General features: G+C 36.6%; 1 protein-coding gene across 12 annotated transcripts in view; it reads left to right on the top strand.

Moving 5' to 3' along the window:
• Positions 1-25882, top strand: part of ADAM22 (ADAM metallopeptidase domain 22) — a 165862-nt gene that overhangs the window by 64911 nt on the left and 75069 nt on the right. For all 12 annotated transcript variants that reach the window (XM_054726031.1, XM_054726032.1, XM_054726028.1 and 9 more), the window contains exon 4: positions 11543-11609. In XM_054726031.1, coding sequence (XP_054582006.1) covers positions 11543-11609 — 67 coding nt within the window. The remainder of the gene's footprint in view (positions 1-11542; positions 11610-25882) is intronic.

Raw genomic sequence — 25882 nt, 5'->3', positions numbered from 1 at the left:
GCAGTGGCAGCAGCAGAGGTGTGATGGGGCATCGCCTTCCCCTGATCGCCGGGTCGCCTCCTTCCCCTGAGGGCTCCCAGACTGTGAGAGGGGATAGGCTGGGCTGTGGGACCCCCTCTCCAGTGCATGAAGTTTCATGTACCGGGTCTCTAATAGTTATAGAAAGATCCAGACTTATAATATTCTAGCCAGCAAACCATGTAGGAAGAAACCTTTTCTTTCTCCACTTAAGAATATATAAAAATCCAAGGGAAAGAATTTGCTTGGTCTTGCTTGGTCACATGTTCAATTATTGGATCAAATCATAATACTAGCAGCTCATCCCATGATTAACAGTCCATTCATTGAATAGTGAAGCCATTTCCCAAATGAAGGGAAGGGTACTATTATCAGAGTAAGGGGATAAGTTTGCTGGGCTGGTGTAACCAGCACATGTCCAGCACAATGAGTTAGTATATACCTGTGTCAGAAAATCCTGCTTCCGAATTCATAACTAAAATGCCATAGTCTGGGTTTTATAAGCTAAGAATTAACCTGCTTGTTCTATATTGACTATAAAAGCACAGACAGAATGTCTGGAAAAATATGGATCTGTTTGATCTCCACATATTCTTGGTCTTTCTATAGAAGACTGCCAAGTAGATAATACTTAAATATAATCACATCATCTTTATTGTTTCAGAAGGCTTGTAAGTTGCCTACTAGCTGGTAAAATTAAATATGCATGCAAATGAAAAATAAGTAGCACAGTATTTTTATGCTTCTGACAAATTTGGAAATAATTACCTGCATGGGTATTTACCCTTTTTCCTTTTGGGAATTGATAATGAACGGAATCAAGTGTTATAATTCATACTAGGTTTTTTGCCCCTCCCAATGTTCAGAAATCTTCTAGGGTAAATGTCTTCATTTCATTAATTCTTTTGATGGGAAAAATTATACTTCTTTTTCTGTGCAGCATTCTAATTAGGACTAGGTGCAGAACTAAAAGGAATAAAGATAAAAAATATTTTTCGTAATCTCATTTTCAACATAAGCAATTCATGTTACACCATACTTATTATAATGTATTATACTGGTGATATATTAACAATACACTAACAGTACCATCAGCCAGCCACAGACGAAAGCTATGAGAAAGGTTCCTTACTTTAGCAGTTCCTTAGAATAGCCAATACTGTATCTGTTTCTCTGGGTGTGTAAATCTCTGGATAAATTGAGCCTATCCTTAGTTCCTTTTGATTTTCATAACTATCTCCCTTATCTCTTTTCCCAACCTAAGCAATGAGAAGTAAATAAGGATAAAGTGAAAATTTTTCCTTATTTAGTCACCTATTTTAAAAGGATTATTTTGTAAAAGATTGTCCAGAACTTATGGCAACAATAACAAGTAAAAAGGAAAAAAATCTCCTATAAAATCTTAACATCCAAAGAAAAGAACTGGCTTTTCCTTCTTCATTTCTTTCTTGTTTTATTTTTCCAATTGGGGATGCACATATTTTATTTCATTGTCATAGTTAGAATATATATTCTTCCCATTCCATTTAACATTTGCCATAGACATTTCCATATATTGCATATCCAGTTTTGCTACATAAGATCTAATTTGCCAATGTTCCATAATTTGCAAAGGAATGAACATTTATGTTATTTCCAGTCTGGAACTTTGTAAACGATGCTATTATAAACATAGCTGTGTATTAGAGCTTTTCTTTTTCTGGTATTCTTTAAGAAAAATTCTAAGCAATGGATCAAAGAGTAGAAGCATTTTTATAATTTAATTTTATAGTGAATTTGAGATAGTTTTAAAATTTGGAAATATGTAGCTACAATGTTTTTAGTAGTTTTTTTAAAAATTGATTATATAAATGTAGCTTTTATTATTTATTGGCTCTATCCCATGTATTGTATCAAATGATCTCCTTTTACTCTGTTTATGTGGGGGAAAAAATGAAAACCTAAAGCATAGGTTCACATGTGAAAGAAAAAAGAGAGAAAGATGAGGGGGCACTTACTGATTTTCCTTTTACTCTGCTATCTAATTTTTATTAAGTCTGCCTGCTGTGATTTCCATTATGTCTGCCTCGATTTCATTTATCCTTTTTTTTTTTTTTTGCCTATGTATGAGAACTTATTATTTCATGACTGTATGTATGAGTTAACCGTTGAACCCAGTCCTGATCAACGAAAAATCATGATGTAATATCTTTCCCACCATCTTTCCCTTTATAAGAAGCTTTTGGATGATTTTCCTGCCCTTCCATCTCCCTCCCCCACACTGGGATTTTTTCATAAAGCTAGATCTCTTAATTTTCTATGATGGTTATAATCATACACTGAGTGGCCAGATTATTATGATCTCTGAACGCATAATAATCTGGCCACTCAGTGTATATCCTATATAATAAAAGGCTAATGTGCAAATTGTCCCCTCGACCAGGAGTTCGACTAGCAGGCAGGCCGGCCAACTGCCCATGTACCCTCCCCCTGGCCAGGCTGGCCGAACCCCACCCATGCACAAATTCATGCACCGGGCCTCTATATATATATATATGTATGTATGCACTGAGTGGCCAGATTATTATGCGTTCAGAGATCATAATAATCTGGCCACTCAGTGTATAGGCCATCGCCTTAAGACTTTCTGTGGGAAACCTTGTGCCAATATTTGTAGTAGTCTTAAATGTCTATCGGACAGTTCAGAAAACAAAAGGCAATGGGCTAATTCTGCACCTTGTACCTCACTAGCAGTTTTATACATCCCATGAATTTGGACATAGTGATTAATCTCAGCTCATTTGAAAATGTTTAAGAGTTGTGAGCCGCTTGATTGTATCTCTTGGGAAATCACATAACATTTTGTATTTCTTATTGTTTCCCAGGGATCTAACTCAATCCCTGGCAAGTATGACTTTTAGCATTCTCTATGTCCCATGAAGAAAGAAGTATTTTTCATCTTTTTGTGGGCGAGAATACAGACTATGAAGGGGAAAGTTCCATGATCAATTAGATTATTTTGATTTAGGATAAAAAAATTATAAAAAATTAGTTCCTTCTGTCAAAAAATTTAACATATAGCATTAATTTCAGAACATGTTGGCTTATGGTTGTCAGACATATTCATTGCCTTATAAACTATAAAATCCCTGGATGAAAACTTATACTGCAGCTTTTATTTATAAGCAAGCTCCTAAAACGTCACATAAACAGAAAAATACATCTTTGTTATTCTACACAGTAATTGCATACATTTGTTTCTTAATCCACCTGGACAGTTTCAATTTTTTCCCTAAAACCATGGATCTGAAGATGATGGTAGCCATAATCAAGTTTGTGAGGAGGAATTCTAAATTAGAGAACAAATAATTCCCATAGGATAGCTAAAATCTGAATCTGATTTTGTTCCCACATCTTTCCAAATATTGACACATTCAGGACTAGAATATATAATAGCATTATACTGGAAAGGTGTTTTTTTTCCATTCTTTTTGTGTATGTGTATTTTCATTTTTAGAACGGGCAGTGATGATTATTATTTGGTACTTGTTACCTATCTAAAAAAAGGACAAATAATGAACCACTTTCTCATTTTCTCACTGTCTGGTTTCTGCCAGTGTTATTCTACTGAATCTGCTGTCAGGCACGTTACCAGCAACATACTTGTCTTTCAAATTTAATAACCTTTTTTTTTTTTTGTCTCCTTGGCTTCTCTTTAAGCATTTGGAAAGGTTGAAAAGGTTGATTCTCTCATTATTAAAACTCATTTTAAAAATACTATTTATCTTTCCTTTTCTCTTATCTTTTTAATATCACATCCTTCTCTAAATGGGCACATCCAAGCCTGAGTCAATGTCTTTTTTATTCTCCCTGTTACTATCATAGCTCAAATCTATTTCTGTATATGTCTCCTAACCCTGTCCTCTCTCATGAGTTTTCTCCCTATACTTCATGAGAGAGGACAGATACTACTAACAGTAGTAGTGGCATCAACAAAGTACAAGTTTAAGATGTTATGAGTGTGTGTTTATGAAGTGACCAGGCTTTCTGTAATCACTTGAGGATCAATATGTCCATCACTAAGCTCATCATCTTTTCCCTTATACAGGTCTTTTCCCAGATTTTCACATATCTGCTTCCTCAGACATCCAGGCCTATTAAATAATCTGTTGCAGATGATGAGGTAAAGAGAAAATTAGAATTTTGATTAGGGCTAGTTTTCTATTGCTGTGTAATGAATTGCCACAAACTTAGTGGCTTGAAACAACATAGATTTGTTTTCTCATTGTTTCTATGGATCAGGAGGTCATTTTCAGGCTAGCTGGGCCCTTTGCTCAGGAAGGAATAAAGGTGCTGGCTGGGGAGGGGATTGCATCTGAGGCTCAAGGTTGTCTTTCAAGGTCATTCAGGTCATTGGCAGAATTCAGAATTGGCTGTATGACTGAGGTGCCTGTGTTCTTGCTGGCTGATGTCTACAGACCTCTCTAAGCAACTCAAGGTCATCCTCAGGTCGTTGACACACAGGGTCCCTTCCGTAGGCACTGCATGGCTGTCGCTTTTCCAGGCCCACAGATGAACTTCTGCTACTGCTTCCTGACCTGCTTGCTGGCTCACCTGCTTACGTCAGGCCTACTCCATATCCTCTCCCTTTTCATTAACTCTAAGTCAGCTGATAAGGGACCTCAATTATGTCTGCAAAATCCCTTTTTCCATATACCGTAACAAAATCTTGGGAATGCTATCCCATCGTATTCACAGACCAGCCCACACTTGGGGAAGTACTTATGCAGGGTGTATATGCCATCCAGTGGGAATCAAGGGGGCCATCTTCGAATGCTGCTCACCACAGGTAGGTGGAAGCAAGTATGGTAATGAGTGCCAGCATTCATTAGTCAAGATGGTTCTACTAACATAAGTGGTATCAGTAACAAGTTTAGGATGTCATTAGAGTGTCTTTATGAAAAGTTTACTAATTCTATTTATCGATATATATATATTTTAAAACATACCTAGAAAATGTTTTACTATGTCCTCATCTACATTCCACTCCACTAATTGCATCTTAAATCTGTCTTCGATGCTTTTTGGTAAACAGTTCCCACAATGCAACCATATTTCAATGTGAAATTTAAGATTCTTTTGAGAACTACTATGTTTTTACTGAGAGATACAAGTGAGTATTCTTTGCCTTTATTCTTTGTTATAAAGTTCTATACAATTATACATGGTGGGTTTCCCCCCCACTAAGCTAGTCCAGGTAAGGTGCAGTGTGAGGTGACTTGCTTCAGCTGTCATCCCAGATAAGGATAATTGCTTCTGGTGAATAATCACATTGTGGCTTTCATCCTATTTCACCCTCTGCCCTTTGGAGGAACGGCATTTCTTCTAAGTTGCTTTGTGTGTATGTGTGTGAGCAAAACCACAGTTGAAATATTATTTTTCTTAGGAAGAAATCTGTTGAGAAAAGAAAAAAAAAGGTAGATTTCTTATTTGAATAAAGAAAACAGTGTTTCTGTTCTGGTTTCCTACAATGTATTTATAAATAGCATCCGTTTCTATGTAAATATAGAGGTTTGTTAATTGCATTCTGCTAGTGTGTCTAAATTGATGATAAAGCTTTTTCTTTGAGTCCTATCTATTTTGCATTCTTTGCTCTATTGTCTAAACCATTTTTTTCCAATCTCAAAAGAAGGTATCTCTTATAAAAAGTATCTCTTTAGGGAAGTCACATTTGGCATAAAGCAGAGCCCATTACTAATTTTAGGCTCTTTATTGCATAAGATATAAGAAAGATAGATATTCGATCTTATTCTATTTTACAGAGGCTGAGATTTAAAAATTTACATGATTTTTACAAATATATTAGCTGGAACGTTTTGTAGGGGAAAAAAAGGAAGAAGTAAACTTTGGTTTTATTTTGAAATCAGTGCTTTATGTTGATATGGTATTTAGCTGATTTGAAATTAAATACTGACTCTTGAAGACAACTATTTTGTGTGTTTAATTTGGAACCAAGACCATTAATTATATGGAAACATTCTTTATACATATATTCATAGATTACTATGCTTTAGACCCTCTAGCTTTGTACTTGATCCCAGGGAGTTTAAAATGGAATTGGAAATTAATGTGCTTATCTCTACCCACATATACACTCAGTCTTCATTTCTCTTGATTGACCTAGCATTTCTCTTAGGGAAAAAAAAAAAAAAAAAGATTCATGGCTCCGTCAGTAATTGTATTCATCTTCTAATTCACGTCTTTCTTGAACTTGTTTCGGCCAGGCTGACATTTTGCCTCCATTAAGGGAGCCTTGGTGATAGACATAAATCCACAAGATAATGTCTTATTCTTGAGTGCCTCTGAAATGTGTTTCTAACCCAATCTCAAAGTGTCTGATGTGTTTTAGGCCCTAATTATCTTGTTCATTCATCAATGTTTTTTTTTCCTCCTATTTCCTGGGTGAACCAGATCTAGTTTGGAGGATATTAATAGCCTATACCACGGCCGTGGAAGGAGAAATTTGTTGTGACCAGTAGCAAGTAGGTGGATGACATTCACTTCTCTACACAAAGGTCACTTTTCAAGTAGCTTACCTGTTTTTTCTCCTCTGAATGCTTGATGGTAGCTGTATACTGTGTATTTCAAATCTGCAGTTTGAAACAACAGTGCCACTTCTTATCTGAAACATGGATATTAGCTACTTTTCATGGTAGAGTTTATAGCATTCCATATTATTAAAAACATACACTTAGAAATATACATTTGTTTCCTATTTGAATCAATAAAAAAGTTGAATAAAGGTATCAGCAAAATACTTTTAAAAAGAGCATTTCAGCTCCATCCATGCATAGCCACACATGTCCATATGTGGGTGGAAATTGTGGAGAGTTTTTCATCTGTATGCATACCATTTAGAAGTACAAGAGAGCCCAGGGAAAATAATTTCCATCGTCAGCATCAGAGATACTTCTATTCATCTATTTTTATGCATGTGCATTATAGAAATCAAATATACTGTTCTCGTTGCTACAATATGGCCTGCATTAAATCCAAAGAAAAGTATTTCTTTTTGAAATTAAAATCGGGAAGCTAAACAATGTGCAGTCTATTAAAAAGTAAATATTTTAAATGCTTTGCAAAATTGTAGTCATATTGTTGCCCTTTATAACTCTCAGATATTAAACTGCAGTTTCATTCTTAGTTATGCTATTGCTAATTCCATTATTTGAAGAAAGTAATTTAAAATAAAAATAGAAGCAATTCCTTTTTGGATTAGGGGTAATAGGTTTACATGTCATCTGTGATTATGATGATGATGGCTTTTTTAGAATGCTCATGAATTTCCATGTTCTCTACTCTATTAGATTGCTCATAATGACCACACACAGATAGATGAATATGTGGCATTTTTCACAAATCTATCCTGAGTTAGAGAAATTCATTCTAACTCATGTAACAGAGACACTTTTATCCTGAATCTTCTTTGCTAATCATCTCTGCCTACTGCAGTTAGGTTATTTTTAATAGGACTTTCATCTTGAATAGTCCTTTCATGTACATTGGCTATGATAAAATCCCCAGCAGTCTCTTTTTATGCTTTTCTATTAAAAGAGGGATGTGGTTGTTCAAATCATGGACTCAGGAGTGAGACCTACCTAGGAATGAATCTGGTGCTCTCATTGACCAGCTGGGGAACTTGGGGCTTCCCACTTGACCTTGCCACACTTCCGTTTCCTTGCCTACCAAAGGGAATTCTATGTATACCTACCTCATCAGCTGTCTGTATACTTTAGTGAGCTACTAATGCATTTAAAGTACCTAGCACAGTGCCTGGCACTCAGGCCTCCACAAATACTAGCTGTTAGTACCATTTCCTCAACTTGAACCCTCAACTCTAAATAGGCTTATCTTTTCACTACCTCTGGAGTCACTTGTAGTTTTTCCTCTGCTACAAGTCTGCTTTTGTTATTCCTCCCACTTGAAATGTCCTCCTCTGCCTTTCCATTCTACCCGCCTTCTAAGAATGAAGTCTGATAGCCTTCGTGAACCCTGACTTGACTGTTCTAATTCTCAGAGCTATTTTCTTTTTGTGCATTCTATGTGCCTACTGTCAGTTCCATTTACTGAGGCTCTCAATAATACATTGCCTTCTGATATGTTCCTTATATTTTCTTGTTTTCATAATAAGACTTGAAGTTCCATGGGATCAAGTGCCCTTTATATGCTCACGTCTTCCTAGGAATAGAAAATGTGAGCATGTTGTTAAGAGGTATTTTGTCTTTTTTAAAAAATGATTTTGTTTCAAAGAATAAATGACATAGAAACTAAAAAAGCAATACAAAAGATCAATGAAACCAAGAGCTGATTCTTTGAAAATATAAATAAGATTTACAGACATTTAAGCAGCCTCATCAAGAAAAAGAGAGAACCCAAATAAATAAAATCAGAAATGAAAGAGGAGAAGTAACAACGGATATCACAGAAATACAAAGGATTGTAAGAAATCACTATGAACAGCTATATGCCAACAAATTGGACAACGTGGGAGAAATGGACAAATTCCTAGAAACATACAGTTTTCTAAAACTGAATCAGGAAGAATCAGAAACCCTGAATAGATTGATAACAACTAATGAATTTGAGACAATAACAAAAAAGAACTCCCAGCAAACAAACAGTCCTGGACCCCATGGCTTCATAGGCAAATTTTACCAAACATTCAAAGAAGAAATAACACCTATCCTTCTAAAGAAATAAACACATGGGACTACATCAAACTAAAATGGTTTTGCACAGCAAAATAAACCATAAAAAAATGCACAGGGAACCCACGGAATGAAAGAACATATTTTCCAATGATACATCTGATAAGGGGTTACTTTCCAAAATATATAAAGATCTTATACAGCTCAACATCAGGAAGAAAAATAATCCAGTTAAAATTGGGCAAAAGATCTGAATAGACACTTCTCCAAAGAGGACCTACTGATGGCCAATAGACATATGAAAAAAATGCTCAACATCACTAATCATCAGAGAGATGCAGCTTAAAACCACAATGATATATCACCTCACACCTGTCAGAATGGCTATCATCAATAAATGGACAACAAGTGTTGGCAAGGGTGTGGAGAAAAGGCAGCCTTTGTGTGCTGTTGGTGGGAATACAGACTGTGCAGTGCCCAAGGTGCTCCCAAGACAAAGAATGATCTGACCTAAAATGTCATTAGTGCGGAAGGTGAGGAATCCTGAACCCTGGATGTCACAAATAGGTGGTTGAATTTGTATCCTGGCTATTTAGTGTCTTTTGATATATTTATTATGTCATAAACATTTATTAACCAGGTGCCTCATGAATATTAAATATCTTTCTATCAGTGTGTAAAACATACATGATTTTCTTACTTATACTTTATACAGCCAATGCAACTTACCCACGTCTAATGAAATTTTGCTTACTAGCTACTTATCTATATATAAATATCTTAAGAGTGTTTGCCTACATTGTTATAACCTTCAAATTTATTCATTTAACAGACTTGAAGATTCACAAAAGCAAATTCACCTTACACCCACCCTGAAATTTCTAATAAGAAATAAATGTCCTGATTGTTTGAGCCATGTTTAGTTCTGTTTTCTGCAACTTGTAGCTTAGAGCATCCTCGCTGGTTCCTCCTTAAAAAGCCAATAGGAAAATGTATTCCGAAGACAAATAAAACAAGGGCTTAGACAATAATGATATTTTCCCCAAATGGTAATGTGAGAATCAGATACTGTAGAAACTGATTATGGTGCCTATGTTAATATGACTCTCATTTGATCATTCTGTTTACATTTCAAGCAACTGTAAGTATGGTGCTTATCATGGGAGGACTGTGAGCTCAGAAATTCACTTTTTATTTTATTTTATAATTGGAACAATTTTGGCTTGGTGACCTTCAGAACACTGTGAAAAAGATTTTCCTAGTTGGCTGAATGTTTATTCATAGAGTAGACTTAGAATATCAACTGATGGTTGGCATCAATTCAACACCAGCAGGAATCCCCAGTTTGGATGTGGTGAGAAAGGAAACTTTATTCAGTGCACACAGCTCAATTATGAAACAGCACAGCTGTGCAACAGCAGGGCTGTGAGATGGGGTGAGGCAGCCCTGGGGTGAGGCGGTCCTCAGCAAGGCCCCTCTTGGAGTAGACACTTCCGCTCTGCCTGCTCTGCTCTGGTTGCTCTGTTCCATTCTGGTCTGGTGAGAAGTCTTTGGTGTTTTGTCTTAGGTGTTTCAATCCAGTTTTCAGTCTTTGGTGAAAAGGGAAAGTGCTCTGCCTGAGCCAGAGGGGTGCTGACTTATATAGAGAGAAGTCCCTGCCCCAGTGTCTGATTAGTCTGTCCTCATGCAAATGAGGACACCAAATCCTCACACTTTGATTGGTCCAAAAGGCGCTGTCTGGATTGATCAGAATGGAGCCACTCTGATAGGTTGGTGAAGATGCTAATGAGGATATAGCCTTACAGTTCTGTTTGGACCAGGGAAGTCTCAATTTTATTGGTTGAAATAGGATTCCAGGAACTGCTTTATAAGGCCTGGCTCAGATGGCAGGAACACAGTGCAGGCAGGCTGTTCAGTGCAGTTTGAATGAGAGAGCCCTGTTTTTAGACATGGCTGCAAGGCTCTGCTTTTAAATTTGAGCCCAGTTTGCCACCAGGAGCCTTTCTTAGTAGGTATCCCCAGTCCCAGGGTCCACAGAAATGTATAGCTTCTTATATTATTTCCATTGATGTTAATTTTATTTTCTATTTTAGTGCTTTAAAAATAATAGACTTCAATACTTTTTGTGTAAATTGTGTCTTGAGGTACTTCCATTAAAGTATGTGGGACATTTTTTCCACATATATGGAATTAAAGAGAAGTGTATTTAATATGATGCAAATAGTTTAATATTCTATGAGAAGGTTGTTGTTTAGTAGATTTCAAAACAGAATTATTTTATTGTTAATGGTATGTTCCTTTTCAGTTCTTTTAGCATTCTTTGTCCCCTTTTTATTTTTGTGTTGGAAACTAATGTTTTGTCAGGTAAAATATCACACACAACACATAAAGAGATGGTGAGGGATGGTAGCAAGTTAAAACTGTTTGGTAAAAAGCTAGAGCAAAAAGGGAAGAATAAGGTGTCTTAATAATAATGGTGTGCTTCTGGTAGTTTCCCAGAACTTCTCAATAAGATCAGTGGAATCAACTCTGCTAAGCAAGGAGGTGACAGGTGATGTAGTCAGTTCAACCTCATAATCTTTTAGAAATACTAGGCTGGTGTGTGTGTGTGTGTGTGTGTGTGTGTGTGTGTGTGTGTGTGTGAGAGAGAGAGAGAGAGAGAGAGAGAGAGAGAGAGAGAGAGAGAGAGAGAGAGAGAGAGAGACCTATAAAGTTTTATTTTTGTTTTAAAATCGGAGTTAATGAATCATTAAAGCTGGTATGGGTAAACTTGATTTTCAAATGCTTTACATTTTCTAGTCCTCTTTAACCATTCTTCCTTCCTTTGGTTGTTGCAGTGATTTGCTGTCCTCTGAATACATAGAGAGACACATTGAACATGGAGGGAAGACGGTGGAAGTTAAAGTAAGTAAAATTTTATCTCCCTCTTGGGAAAATTTTTTCAGAATCTTTTGAATACTGATGACCATTTTAATACTTTCAGTGATACTTCTAATGAATCGTTTTGGGGGTTTTATAGCAAAGAATCTTACCAAGCCCTAGCGTGGGTGTTGTCCCATGCACAGAAAGGTTGCTGGTTGATTGTTGGTCAGGGCACTTGCCCAGGTTTTGGGCTCAATCCTAGTTGGCGACCTGCAGGAGGAAGCCAGTGGATGTTTCTCTCTCTTTCATCCTCTCTCTGAAAATAAATTAAAAATCTTAAAAAAAAAACATTTTATCAAGAAAGTATATTACCAATTACTTTTGAAAATAAAATAAAACCTTTAGTTATTAGAAAAAGAATTGTAAGTACACTGTGGGAGTCATTGGAGGTATGTTTTGTAGAATTAATATTGCTGCAAAAGGTTCTTTTTTTTATTATATCACAGAAAATAATTTCTGAAATTTGCTTTTAAGGTTAGCACTGAGAACCAAGAGGTGAAATCTTGGGTCAGGGTATACATGGCTTTTTATTTTGTTGGGAATGACTTCCCCTGGTAAAATGATAAACTTATTAGATCTACTGGGAAGTCCCAGGGAATTTTAAAACTCTGGAAATAGTAATCTCAAGATCCTAGTTCTTGTCACGTAAGTTCTGAAAAGATTCCACACAAATAAAAAGCCTTCTCCAATTATAGGCATAAAATGTATGTTGTTTTTTTTCCAGGGCACTGGTAAATCTTAGGGCAGTGGTCGGCAAACTCATTAGTCAACAGAGTGGCAAACCGTGCCTCGCGAGCCGCAGTTTGCCGACCACTGGGCATATGAGACTGAACTCCACCAAAGGGTGTTCAGTCTCAAATTGCAGCTCGACCATTCATTATCAAATATAATGAATGGTCGAGCTGCAATTTGAATCTAGGTTATGTAACTCCCACACTGACTCTTATATCATGTTATCTACCATATATTCTATGCTATACAAAAGAGGATGGGCATAAAAATTGAAATGAATTTTGTTTAGACCTAGCCCTAACCCTAGCCTTACGTTACATACATATTCATTCTGGAGGTACCTAACAATTACTCCTTTAGAGTTTAATCCTTAAACTGAAATGGTGGTCTACTTAAAGACCCTTTATATATTTCTTACAAATTTGGTTATGCATTTGGGTAAATTTTCTGTAATGTTACTTTGGGCAAAAATGGTGCAGACACATTTCAGTACAAAGCCTGTTTTATTTTTCACATCTCAGGAAAATAAACATGGTAGGAGTTTTAGAACACTAGGAGAGGAATTTGAAATTCTGTATGTATAGGTGGCGGAAGGGGAAGATTTCCTGGAGGTCAAAGTAAAAGTAGACATCTTGGTAGAGAAGATGATTTATCATATTCATTACCAATGAAAGATCATGTCCAGTTACCGATATCATTAACCATGTCTTCTTTTTCAATTTTTAAATTATTTATTGTTGAAAGTATTACAAGGAACGCTCCCTCCCCTTCCCCCCCAATTGATTCCTTCTAGCCCGCACCCACCCCAACCATTTCTTTTGGTTAAATTATATGATGTCTTGTTATAATAATCAAAAGTAATAGCTGCTGAGTGTCTTTTTTATTAGCTCAAATGATTTCTAACTACTGTATGTGAGCACTCCCAACTGGTCCTTGGATCAGGATCCTAATTGTAAGGATGGGTGTGTACAGAGACACCCATTATACGTTATCGACTTTTTACTGGCAATTAACTGGTTACTACCCATCACATAATTGAATTGAGTGTACTCAACTATCATTGTCTCAAAGTCTTAATAGTGCCCACAGTGGCATTAAGAAGATGGATAAGAAAGCGAAGGACCGTGGGTCAAGGGTGAAGCCTGGAATCGGATAAAGGCATTGCAGAGAGGCTGTGTTGGAGAGCAGGTGTCAGAGGAGAACAGTGTCGGCTGAGGGGTGGAAGAGGTGGTTGTGACTCTAGGGAGCCTTTTACTCTGATGGAATGGTGGGGTAATTTTCATTAAAATATTTTATAGGCAAACCGAAATGGCCACTGTCGCTCAGGAAACAGTGTATCAGGAAGTTGATATAGAAGCAAGGAAAAAGCTTGAGTTTTTCTCCCGCTGTTCACATCCATCGCCCTTCCCCAGGGCTGGAGCTCCCTGCACGATTTCTAGCTTAACGTGGTCCCCTCTCCCAGGAGGTGTCTGTGATACAAGCAGAGTCTCCATGTTCCGTTTGTACTCACTTTTGTTTCCAACTCATTTCTTCTTTCTTAAAAAAGAGCTTCCTTCTTTATCCTGCCTCAGCCTTTTTTTTGTTTTACCCAATGAATGTGTAACTGACAGGAAAAACATACTGGCAGAGGACAGCTGTAAGAAATCACTTAGAAAATTTTGAGTATGTGGACTGTTAGGACAGCATATACCTACTTCCCTGGCTCATGCTCACTTTGTAGCTCCTTTAAGCCTGAATAGCATTCATAGAAAATTGCCTGTAATCTTGAATTGTGTTCAAGCTTTCTCATGTCCCCTTTTCTAGGTTTCTCCAGGAAGTACACAATTCTCAACAGTTGAATGCTTTAAAAGATGCACAATGTGTTAAAGAAATAATGTTGCTCAAGGTATCTTTTAAGATGTTTTGTTTGGAAAAAGAAAACACCCACAAATAGGTGTTTGGTACTATAAAATGTGAATTTCTTTCTTAAGTAAAAAAATGTTCTCAGTTTGTCATTTGTCACAGAATTTAGTTTATTTAAAATGTAGGTTTACAGTTGTTCATATAGAAAATAATACAATAATTAATAAATAATCATACAAGAATAAACCCTTTTTCACATACACATGTAAACTACTTTCCCCCCACCCTGTAGTTTAGTGCCTGCATTCTCTTTCTTCTACCTCTTCTTTTTTGGTTAGTGAAAATACCCTTTTAGGAGACATAAATTTTTCTTGAGTTCATTGCATATGACGGAACAGTATATAAATGCTTCAACTGTTTCCTTTTTGGCCGCAGGGAGCCAAACATAGCCATTAAGCTGCCAGCGTGTCATTATATGTGTTTATTGCAGTAGAAAGGATGAACAAAGGGGTTAATCTGAGTTTGCTTATCCTGGATATCAAGTTACCTTATTGATTCTCAAAAGTGCATTACCATCCAGAATAGAATCATGGTGCTTTCTATAGAAGCAGGAAGGGTAAGCGATTAAGAAGAAAAGAAAAACTAGGCCTTGGTGTGCAGTAAATTTTGCTGCATGAATTAGTACAGAGCCATCCATACCATTGCATCAATGATGAATCTTCAGAAGCGAAGACTTGTACGTATTTTTCAAATAGCTTTTAGGTTATATTTTGAGGCTATCTTTGAGATGAAATACAAGCAACAGACACCGTAGCCAAGTAATCTCTCCAAAGGCTTTTAAAAATCTCATCTTCCTTTTTAGAACAACTCAGCAGCATTTCTCTTCCAAAATGCCTTTCTTATTTACCACTTTCCTTCACATCTGAGAAACATGCTTTCTATCTTGAATTCTCACTACAGTAGTTCTTCCAGAGGCTCTTGGATAAGGGAATAATACTTTGTCACCTAGACAGTAATTAAGTCACATGGCCTGGAAAGATGCTTTTAGAAACGATTTTTTTTTAAAGGATCTATTTATAGACCTTGTTACCTAAGCTCTTAGTTTTATCACTCTTAATTTCAAATAGAAGTTTCAGGCATTTTTTTTTCTGGCTCTGTGGAGAGGGGGAGGCCTCTATCCAGTAAAGAAACTCAGTGATATGCATCGGAAGGCCTGCAGACGGGAAGATTACCAATCAAAGACCCTTCGTTGGTCCTTTGAGGGGCTCCTGCTGCCATGGTAACTGGGACTATTTTAAAACAGCTTTAATGAAGTACACTTCATTTACTGTAACCTGAAGTGGGTTTCGGTCTCTATTTTGCCCAGTAGGGAGCACAGATTCTTTAATTGAGTATGTATAAATAGAGCTGATTAAAATGATCACAAACAGTTCATGAAGCGATGCTAGGAATGTTTGGCAGATGCAACGTTCCCTTATTTTATTTTATTTATTTATTTATTCATTTATTTATTTAATATACTTTATTGATTTTTTTACAGAGAGGAAGGGAGAGGGATAGAGAGTTTGAAACATCGATGAGAGAGAAACATCGGATCAGCTGCCTCAGGCTGACGATCTATCCACTGAGCCAAACCAGCCAGGGCCGTACTTTCCCTTATTTTAGATCTGTATCTATATTCTTTTCACTGCACTGTCTGGGAGGTTTAGGTTAAGGACTCTCACCACCGAACCTACACTGAGAGCAGCACCTCTGGGGCACAAGGAGGAAGCCTTCCGGCACAGGGCCCACGGCGGTGGTGTGGGGGTGCAGGTGCCTCACCAGCTTCTCTTTGCCAGAGGGGAATAGTTCAGACGTCTTAGCTGTGGACACGATACCTTTTTCACACTAATAAAAAACCTAATAAAATTAGATGGCCTGAAGAGAGGTCTTTTTAAGTTTGTTTTCAGAAAAACAGTTTAGCACACGACTTAACGTCAATCTGACGAATAGTAAACTAGAAGGATTTAAAACTATTGATTAGTATATTTCCCATATATGCAATTATTTAGTTATTAGGGATAGCTAAACTGGTTTTAAATTTCACTATATTTAATTACTTCATTAGTGCCTAACTGCCAACATAAATTCGTGTTTTAAACCTCAGGATTCTACAGGAATAAGACCTAGACTCTCTAAAAAAGTTAAGTAGGGTCACTCTTCCAGTAATTTAATAAGAAGTCATTGAATTGAATTTCAGGGGTGCTGGTGGGATTCAGTTCCAGGATCTTCTGAGCTAGAGATGGTTCTGTAACTGCAGAGAGAGCCAGCACGGGAAACCTGTCCCCCGGGGCTTGTGGGTTTGAGCTGCTGCCCATTTGTAAATACTTTCATTTATAAATAGTGAATTATATCAGAAGGAGGACTCATTAATTTTCTCTGTTATTAGTGCAAGAGCCACGATATCCCGACATACACACTTTATTTTAAATCCCAAACAAAAGTATAGCTGGAAAGGCCCCAGCTGGGGGGCTCTGTTGGGTGGGGCATTGTCCCATACACCAAACATGTCGCAGGTTCTATCCCTGGTTGGGGCGCATACGGGAGGCAACTGACTGCCGTTTCTCTCTTTCTCTCCCTCCCTCCTTTTCTCTCTCTAAAATCAATAAACATCCTCTGGTGAGGATTAAATATATTTACATAGCTGGAAAAAACACATGTTTGATGGTTGGTGTATGTGAGTCATAGTGAGCTGCTTTCCTTGATTGACAACTAATTACCATATGCTACTGTGTTGTAGAAAGACTACACGTCCATTTGCTATCTATCAACTCAAGCTCTCGGACTAAATCTTACCTTAGGGGCAGGTCACTGCTGCCAGTGGCTCAATGCCAGTCACTTGGAAGACTTAGCTTCTTACTAATTTTCCTTCCTTAAAGCTGGTAGTGGCACATTCTCTCCAGATAATGCAGCCCTCATCTTAACAGAATTAAAAACGATAATGACTTGCTGTACTTCTGTTTTATATTCTCAAAATTTTGTATTTTTTTTTACCAAGAAATGATTACTTTGCCCCCAAAGGAGCTGATTTTGCCATTATGGGTTTTATTGAATCAGATTGATATCCCGATGGGGTTAATACTGGTGACTGCACTGAGGAATAAGAGTTAAGAGGCACTAGCAGCAGTTGGAGAAATAGCAAACACTTATACGGTACTTACTGTGTGCTGAGCACCAGTTTAATGCTTCACATGTTAAGTCTTAGTTCTTCAGCAACACCATTGTTGCTCTTATTTTGCAGATGAGGAAACTGAACGCATAAAGTTTAACTAACTTGCCCAAGAATTTGAGGCCAGGCAGTCTGGTGCCAGAATTCATGTTATCGTCCATTATAGTCTACCCTCTTTCAGAAACAAATATCATAATACTAAAGGAGTTAGAAATCAAATATTTAAGCTACAGCACTTCAGTCTACCACTTGCAATTGCATCTTTGTTAGCAGTTGTTTTAGTAAGCCATGAGTTGAAGATGCAATTGTTTGGTTCAGGTGAGTTTCGATTATCCTAAATATAATATTTCCATTATTCTAAAGAAAACAAAATATTTTCTAAGGAAGCCCATTTTTTTTCCAACCCTCTTTTTTTTCTTGGGGGTTATTTTTAGTCCTTCTTTGTTCTCCATAGAAGTTAAACTGAGTATTGTTCAGTATAGGGATGGCCATGGCTTCTGAACTGTAACCATTGGAAATGCGTTGCTGTCTTGCACATGGCAAACACATGGCCCAGTTCCTATGCCCATCTTATGCCTATGTGTAAATTTATCTGCATCTGGAGGAAATGTGACGTTTTATGGACAAGAGTAACTATGCTGAAACATATCATCATCCTGCCAAAAGACTAGAAGATACTTGAATCCCTGCCAAAGTATACCCATCCCCCGCCCTTCCCCAACACACACCACACACACCAATAATAAAAGAGCTACACGCATCTAATGAACTAATAAAATGTTTGTTTTTTTCTCACATGTAACAGTTATCCCAAGTCTGTCTCATAACTTCTTTACTTTCTATCCACCACTAGTCATCTATTTATCTTTTTGACGAGCTGGGCAGTGTGTGCATTTCCCTCTGGCAGGCTTGTGCAGACATATGCTCTTCTCCCATCTTGCAATCAGTGTGGTTTCAGCAATGGCTCAGATTTCATGATTTAATTCTCTTTGCATTATGGGGGGAAATTCTTTGGGGATTAAGTAAATCTCGCTTTCCCTTGGGACTGAAGCAAGGTTGCTCTAGGTCCATCATCATGTAAAATGCATCAGCAGCCTTAATGGCATTGTTGATTACAAGTAGTCTTAACTCTGTAGCCTGAGGGAAATACATTGGCCCATTACTGGATTATGCAGGTCAGGTATCTTAGTGCTGGGAGTAAGGAAACATGAAAAGTGACAGCTGGTGTCAGCATGAGTTCTGTTTCTAAGCTCTGTTAGTAACCTATTCGAATAAAAAGTCCTCTTTATTTTCTTTCTAGTGTAAGATTTTTTTTTCACTTCAGTATCTAAAGTATTTCATCTGTTAATATTCAAGATGTTATCTATAAACTTAAAAAGACATGTTCGGCTATAATTTTTTTTTTAATTCAAAGGAGCGCTAATGGTGTTTCTATGTATAGAATCAATTAACTATTTTATAATAGACTAGTGTTCCTATTTCAATTCCAATTATAGAATGAATGTTTTCATCATATAATGTCTTATACAAATCTACTGTTACAAATTTTTTTGAAATTCAGAGTGAACTGTTGGAGTAATTACGACTGAACTGAAAGTTGTGAAAGTGTTGTTTTTAATAAGTTCAAAACTGGTTTGAAGCAAAAAAACACACACAAAACAAACAAAAACCAAAACCAAATCACCAACCCCCCCTCCCCCCAAACAAATTATTCCCTTGGTGTTTTCCCAAACTAATATTATCTTATTATTCATTTATAAGAAGTTTTCATTTTTCTGGTGAAAAAGTGGCCACTATAAAAATAAGAACAAGTAATCAACACCAGAGAATAAGTATTTGGTATGGAGTGGTTTGAGTGTTTACAGCCATGTTTAGGCTGTAATTGCTCAGAGCTCCAGTATCCATTATCAAACATAATTTTATCATCACAGCCTTTTAATTGCATCTATGAGAAAGAAAAGGAGGTGGATGCAGGTGGATTTCATTATCCCCATAGGAAATTCCTAAAACCTTAATTAAGCACATGGAGGTTAAATGACATTAGATACTCAGACAGGAAAGCTGACATTGGAGATTTACAACAGAAGAGAGAGGAAAAAAAAAAAAAGCCCGAAATGTCAGATACCGTATTTGTGTCCGAAACCCTTTTCATTCAATAGATATGTGTTGAGGGCTTGCCATCAGTTCAGGGATATAGCCATGACAATATGTGATGCATTTCTCACCCATACAGCTCGTAGTTTAGTAGGGTGATAGACATAATCAAAATAACTTCTAAATGGTCTTTTAGAATAGTTACGAGAGTGCCATAAGGAGAAGTCCATGTTGTCCTGAAGGCAGTTGGTGGGAGACCTGACCTAGTCTGGTTGGTCTAGGAAGACTTACTCAAGGAAATGATATGAATTCCAACCGAAGTTTGAGAGATAAGTAACAGGCAGGTGAAATGCGAGGGGAACAGCTTTTCAAGGTGGTGAGATAGCATGTACAAAGGCTCAGAGGCCTTGGTGCAGGATCTTGGTGCACGAGGAACAGAAAGAAACCAGAGAGGGTGGGCAGACCAGGAGATGGAGTCAGTGGTACCAGAGGGAGAGAAAGTAGGAATATAATGTTTAACCAGAGTCTCAACTCAAAGAAATCAGGTACATCCTAAAGGAAACAAGACTGCTTTTTAAATTGTTTAACATTTTTATATTTAATATTTTAAAACTTGCCATACATGCAAGCATCTTCTGTGTTGGCTTTAACTTTTATTCCTTTGTTGCAAGTGCAGTGTACAAAATACTGATTCTTTGGAAGTTGGCCTGGTATTTAAAAGGAATAAAAAGTTGGTAACATTTGATTTAAAAAAATAATAAATTGCAAATCATAGAATCAGAAAGGACTTTAGAGACCACCTAATTCAACTCCCTCCTCTGTCTAACAGGAAAATAAGTAACAGTAAAAAACAGCAACAAAATCAAAAGCAAAACAAACAAACAAAAATGACCAACCTGTGCCCATAAAAACAGTTGCTGAAAAACAAAACACAAAACCACTTAACTTTTTGAGGCTTAGCATTTTTTTATCAGGTACAACCTTAAATACTAGTTTGCCTCCTTAAAGGGCGTTAATTGAGAAGTTCCTCCTAAGTAAGCCAACCTTTGTTTGTACCTTTAAATAAGTCCTGGGCTAAGTCAGAATCACCTGGGAGGGGTAAAAGTGACCGCTGAGTGCTAGTGATCAGTTCTGCATCACAGTGGGTAAGACTCAAAAGGAGAAAATGATGCTGCAATGAAACCTTTTTGTGGCAGCTAGTTTTCCCCGTTTATCCTTCCTTCTTAAAAATAAATTAATAAATAAATAAATAAATAAATAAGAGTGGGTGGGAGGATGATACAATGGAAGTGGAAAAAAAACAACAAAAACCCCACACAAAACATGTTCTTTTTTCCCCTTACCTCGCATCCTCATATAGTTTACATTTTCTTTAAAAAAAAAAAAAAAAGAGGGAAAGAAAACAACCAAATTTTCTTTTCAGATGGAACAAAAACCTTTTTCTTCCTTTATGTTAGAGATGCCAAATATGCTTTCTTTTTGTGTAACTGTCTTCTAGTCATTTATATTTCTTCCTGTTATAGTCAAGCATCAATGTCAGAATAAGGTTTTAGGTAACATGGATCTCTTATGCTAAAAAATTTATATAGAACTATACATTTAAACTTCTATTATTTGCAAAAGATGCAATTATGTAGTGGTTTCCTGGAAAGAGTTATAATTTCATGAGTTTGTAATTATATAGTCTCTGTATGTGGTCCGCATTGATTTTCCATTCTCCCAATTTAGAGCTGCATCTCAGAGAACCTGCTAAGTACCCTCTCTGCATTACAGTAATTTGTTGCTGAGGAGCATTTTGTGGGAACCTAAAATTTTTTAGTAGTCTGTTAAGAAATGATTATATTAATGGGTCTGTAATGATTATCTGACAGATAAAAAACAATTTCTCTTGCCTATTCTCTGGTTAAAAATAAGCAATTGGGAAGCTCTGTTTGACTTACTAATAAAATTGAAGGTCAAATTTACCATATTATTTGTGTAAAAACAACAATTTGTATTTTAAATGAAGCTTTGGGAAACTAGAATGGCCTGCTCGAGGTAATTAAGATATAGGTTAATCTTCTTAGATGCATAATGCTGTGGTAGATGCCTCCAGTTTATTCCACTGGGCTAAGCTTCTTAGAAGCAAAATCCTTGGATTATGAATCTAGAAATTCACTTGGTCACATTCAAAGAGATGAGAAGTTGTACTACGTTGACTAGCGTCCCTCAAAAGTCATGGTCCCTGGTACCCGTGAATGTGACCTTTTCTTTTCTTTCTTTCTTCTTTTTTTTTTTTTGCAAATAATGGTGTTTTTACATGTAATCAAGATAAGAGGAGATTGTACTTGATTGGGTGGGCTCTCATCCAATGACTGGTGTCCTTATAACAGGGAAAGTTAGAGACACAGAGACGGGCACACAGGGAGAGCAGCAGGTGAAGACAGAAGCAGAGATTGGAGGATGCGTGTTCAAGTCAAGGAACACCAGGATTGTGGGCAACCCCTGGAAGTTAGGAAGAGGAAGGAAGCATTCTTCCCAGAGCCTTCAGAGGGAACATGGCTCCACCAACACCTTGATTTCAGATTTCTAGCTTCCAAAACTGTGAGAACAAATTTCTGTTGTTTAAAGCCACACAGTTCTTGGTAATTTGCTATGCCAGTCCTGGGAAACGAATACAGAAAGCATTTCGAGGTTATTATAACTAATGTAAAAACATTGAGTGTTGGAGTTGCTTGAGCCTACACACAAGAGGAGAGGGAGTAAGTCTGAACCTTCTGGAAATGCATTGCCTCTCAAAAGACGTTAACAACTGTTCAGTGAGGGTACCTGGGAGCATAACTCCTGGGAACCTCTCACAGTTTTTAGACTGTTTTGCACAGCTGACATTACTCTGGGGAAATCAGTGTAAGGAAAGACTCCTGCACAATAATAAAAATAAATTTTAAGCTCACTGGGTCCCTGGTGGGCTTTTTTTTTTTTTTGTTTATAATCCAGAGCTCATAAGAAGATTATAGCCCCTATTTTCTGTGGGCTTCCCCATCTTCTAATGAGACCAACTCTTTCCTTATCATTTTTATTTATATCCAGTGCCTTTCTAGGTCTGTGTCCCTTTTTTCCTTTCTGTGGAAACTTTTGCTACAATAATATTCTTTATATTTTTCTCTTCAGGAGGAACTATGTACCTTTTAAATGGAAGTATTCCTTTTTGTCAGTTAGATTTGTCTCCTTTTAATTTTTAAAATGTTTTTGATCGATGGCTGTAACACAAGATCCTAATGTTTACCAGTGAATATTAACATAGTGCAGAGATTTCAATGACATAGCTTTAGATGATGATGAGCTGATAATTTGGATGCTGCTTAAATACTTATACCCTCAAATGGGTGGCAAACACAAATGTCCAAAGGCATCAACAGGAGTACAAATGAGAGACAGGCTAGCTGTGATAAAACCGGCAGTGTGTGCCTTATTCATCTTCAGCTGATTTTTGTCCTGCAGGAATATGGAAATGTGGGAATTGAGGCTCACTGTTAACAAATCTAATTTTTGCAACTTTTCTGTGAATCTAAAATTATTCCAAAATAGAAAGTCTATTAAAAATCTAATAATTTTAATAATCAAAGAGAAGGAAGGAACTAATCTCAAAACAAAGGACAGTTATGTAAAATTAAGTACATTTAGCTTTATGAAAAGTTGACTATATTATACTTGTTTTTCTTATTTTGGCATTAATTGGTAAAGACTTTTGACATGCAGTAGTATAGATACATGGATTATTGGCATTTAGGAACTACCATGGGACAGCTTTATTTAATTTACTGTGAAATGAGATGATATTGTTTTCTTTTTTACTTTGCTTAGAGTCAGAGACCCTTACACTTTGTACCTGAGCAGATATTTGGCCTATGTCCCTTGAATGAATCCAATCTGATTCTGTATAATTCCAGGTTATGAATTTTAACCAAGGCGGATTTGTGGATCCTCTCCAACATAAGAGTTAGCTTTTCCAAGGAATTTCCTTGATGCAACTGGCCCTTCAGAGACTCATAATTTGCTGACTCAGTAATGCCTGAAAAAGCCATTTCTCATTAGTAGGAGGGAAAAGGAAGGGTAAGAAGAGGACAGTTCCCTCACGTCAGTGCCACTTAAGAGGAAACTGGGAAGAGGTTATTGTAGGCAAGCACCTGGTAGAACAGATTCCGGCCATACAGCCATAACATAAGTCTGAGCAGTGCACACGCTTGAGAGGAACCAAGTGTGCAATAGAATTCAGGGGCAGGGTTTAAGTTCCTGCAAAGGTGTGTAGCTTCTGAATCATGGCAGCATATTGGAATCATCTGGGCAGATTAAAAAATGCTTTTTGTCCACTGGGGAGAGAAACCAATAGACATATGAACTGTCATTATCATATGGTTCATTTTTATAGAGGTGGGTAATTTTTTTTAGCTATAACTATCTAATTAGCTAAAAAAAAACATTGGTACTGTCATAATGATGTTATTAAATCAAGAAGTATGAAGAACGTTTCAAGGACAATAGATTTATTTCTGGAACAAGAGAGACAGTAAGGAAAAAGCTGTGACTGGCAGTCAGATAAAGAGCCGAACTCTATGAGGATGTGCTGGCTTTTCTCTTTTTCTACAACACCTATCTTAGATTATCATATATAATACCTACTAGCATAAAGCATTGGTTCCTCAAGAAAGTCATATGAAAATATGGAGAACCTTTATAATCAATAAGCTTTGGCTTAAGTAGTAATCTATAGAAATAGTCAACTTTTGTCCAGCTGGTGTGACTCAGTGGTTGAGTGTCAACCTATGAACCAGGAGGTCATGGTTCAATTTCTGGTCAGGGCCCAGGCCTGTGTTGTAGGCTCAATCCCCAGTGTGGGGGATGCAGGAAGCAGCTAATCAGTGATTCTCTCTCAGTATTGATGTTTCTATTTCTCTCTCCTCCTCCCTCTCTGAAATAAATAAAAATATTTTTGAAAAGAAATATACAATTTTTAATAAAATACAGCTTATTGTTTTCAAATGTACATTTTTTTAAAACAGATGTAAGCACAAAGAAATATAATTATACTTGTCCCTTAAAATACCTATTAAAATGTTCAATGCACATATTCTTTGACCTACCAGGTCCACATCTAGAAATCTACCCAATATGTGCTGATGGAAGTGCACAAAAATATATGAAAACAAGTTTGTCACAGTATTGTTTATGACAGCAAAAAATAGAGATAATCTAAATTTCCATTAGTACAGGATTGTTTAAATGAACTATTGTTCACTCCTGTAATGAAATATTATGCCATCACCGAAAGAATGAGGTATCAATATAGAAAGATGTCAAGATTACCTTAAGGAAAAAATAAAGTGGCAGAACAGTGTGCATACTGTGAATCTATTTGTGCTTTGAAGAGGATATCTGTGTATTTATGTATACACACATTTACTTAAATGCGCATAGACTATTCCTGACCGTGCTCAAAATCTGTCAAAAATGTTTACCTTTAAGGAAGCAACTGCAGCCTGGGCAATATGTATGAAGGGGATATTTTTAATTCTTCTGTACCACATACCTCCTGAATGCTTAGAATTTTTTTTCTATAAGTATTTACTGTTTTTTGAATAATGGATAATTGTTAAAAATAAAAAAATATTAAATTAATTTTAATAACTTTTAAATATGTTTATATAATTGAATAAGCCTTTTAACATTAAAGTCTTTATTCTGCACTAAAAAATTTTCAGGCATGTTAAAGGGGGGAAACAGCTCCATTACTTTTGTTCTTAGTTTAAATAATTATCGACTTATGGTGAATGATCCCTGAAAAAGATCACAACACAAAAATTAATTTCCACCATTGTTTAGAAAAATTACATATAACACAAATTACATATATAGGAGAGCCTCAAAAGTGGTGTTATAATAGCCCAAATTGAGGAGATTTCCATCCCCCTACACCCTGGATGTTTATGCTTCCCTTGAAGTGTCATGGAAACATTCGATAATGAAGCAACCATATTGATCTCTTCACTTCATTTGCAGCGTTAGGCTTTTGTGCAGATGGGTCCTGAGCATATGCTGTTTTTGGATTGACTCCTGTTTTTCATAACCAGAAATTAGTGAAAGATGGCTTTCCATGATCTAATCATCTATTTAACCCTAAGATAATGAAATATGGTTTTAAAACATGAATTTTTCATCCTTTTTCTGATTTACTATAACATGTTTCCAGAGTTGGTATTTTAAGGAAAACTTTTGTAATTTATAAAACATTTCTTACATGTTTTTGCCTCTGACACATTTTCCCCACATACAGTGACTTGTCAACTTTTTCTATTTCTCTTTGTTTCTGCTATCTTCATATTTACTGTTTGTGTTAGACCTA

The sequence above is a fragment of the Eptesicus fuscus genome, chromosome 14 (assembly GCF_027574615.1).
Source record: "Eptesicus fuscus isolate TK198812 chromosome 14, DD_ASM_mEF_20220401, whole genome shotgun sequence".
Classification (NCBI taxonomy): domain Eukaryota; kingdom Metazoa; phylum Chordata; class Mammalia; order Chiroptera; family Vespertilionidae; genus Eptesicus; species Eptesicus fuscus.
Note: the sequence above shows the minus strand (reverse complement) of the source record. Positions and strands in the feature narration are given on the sequence as shown.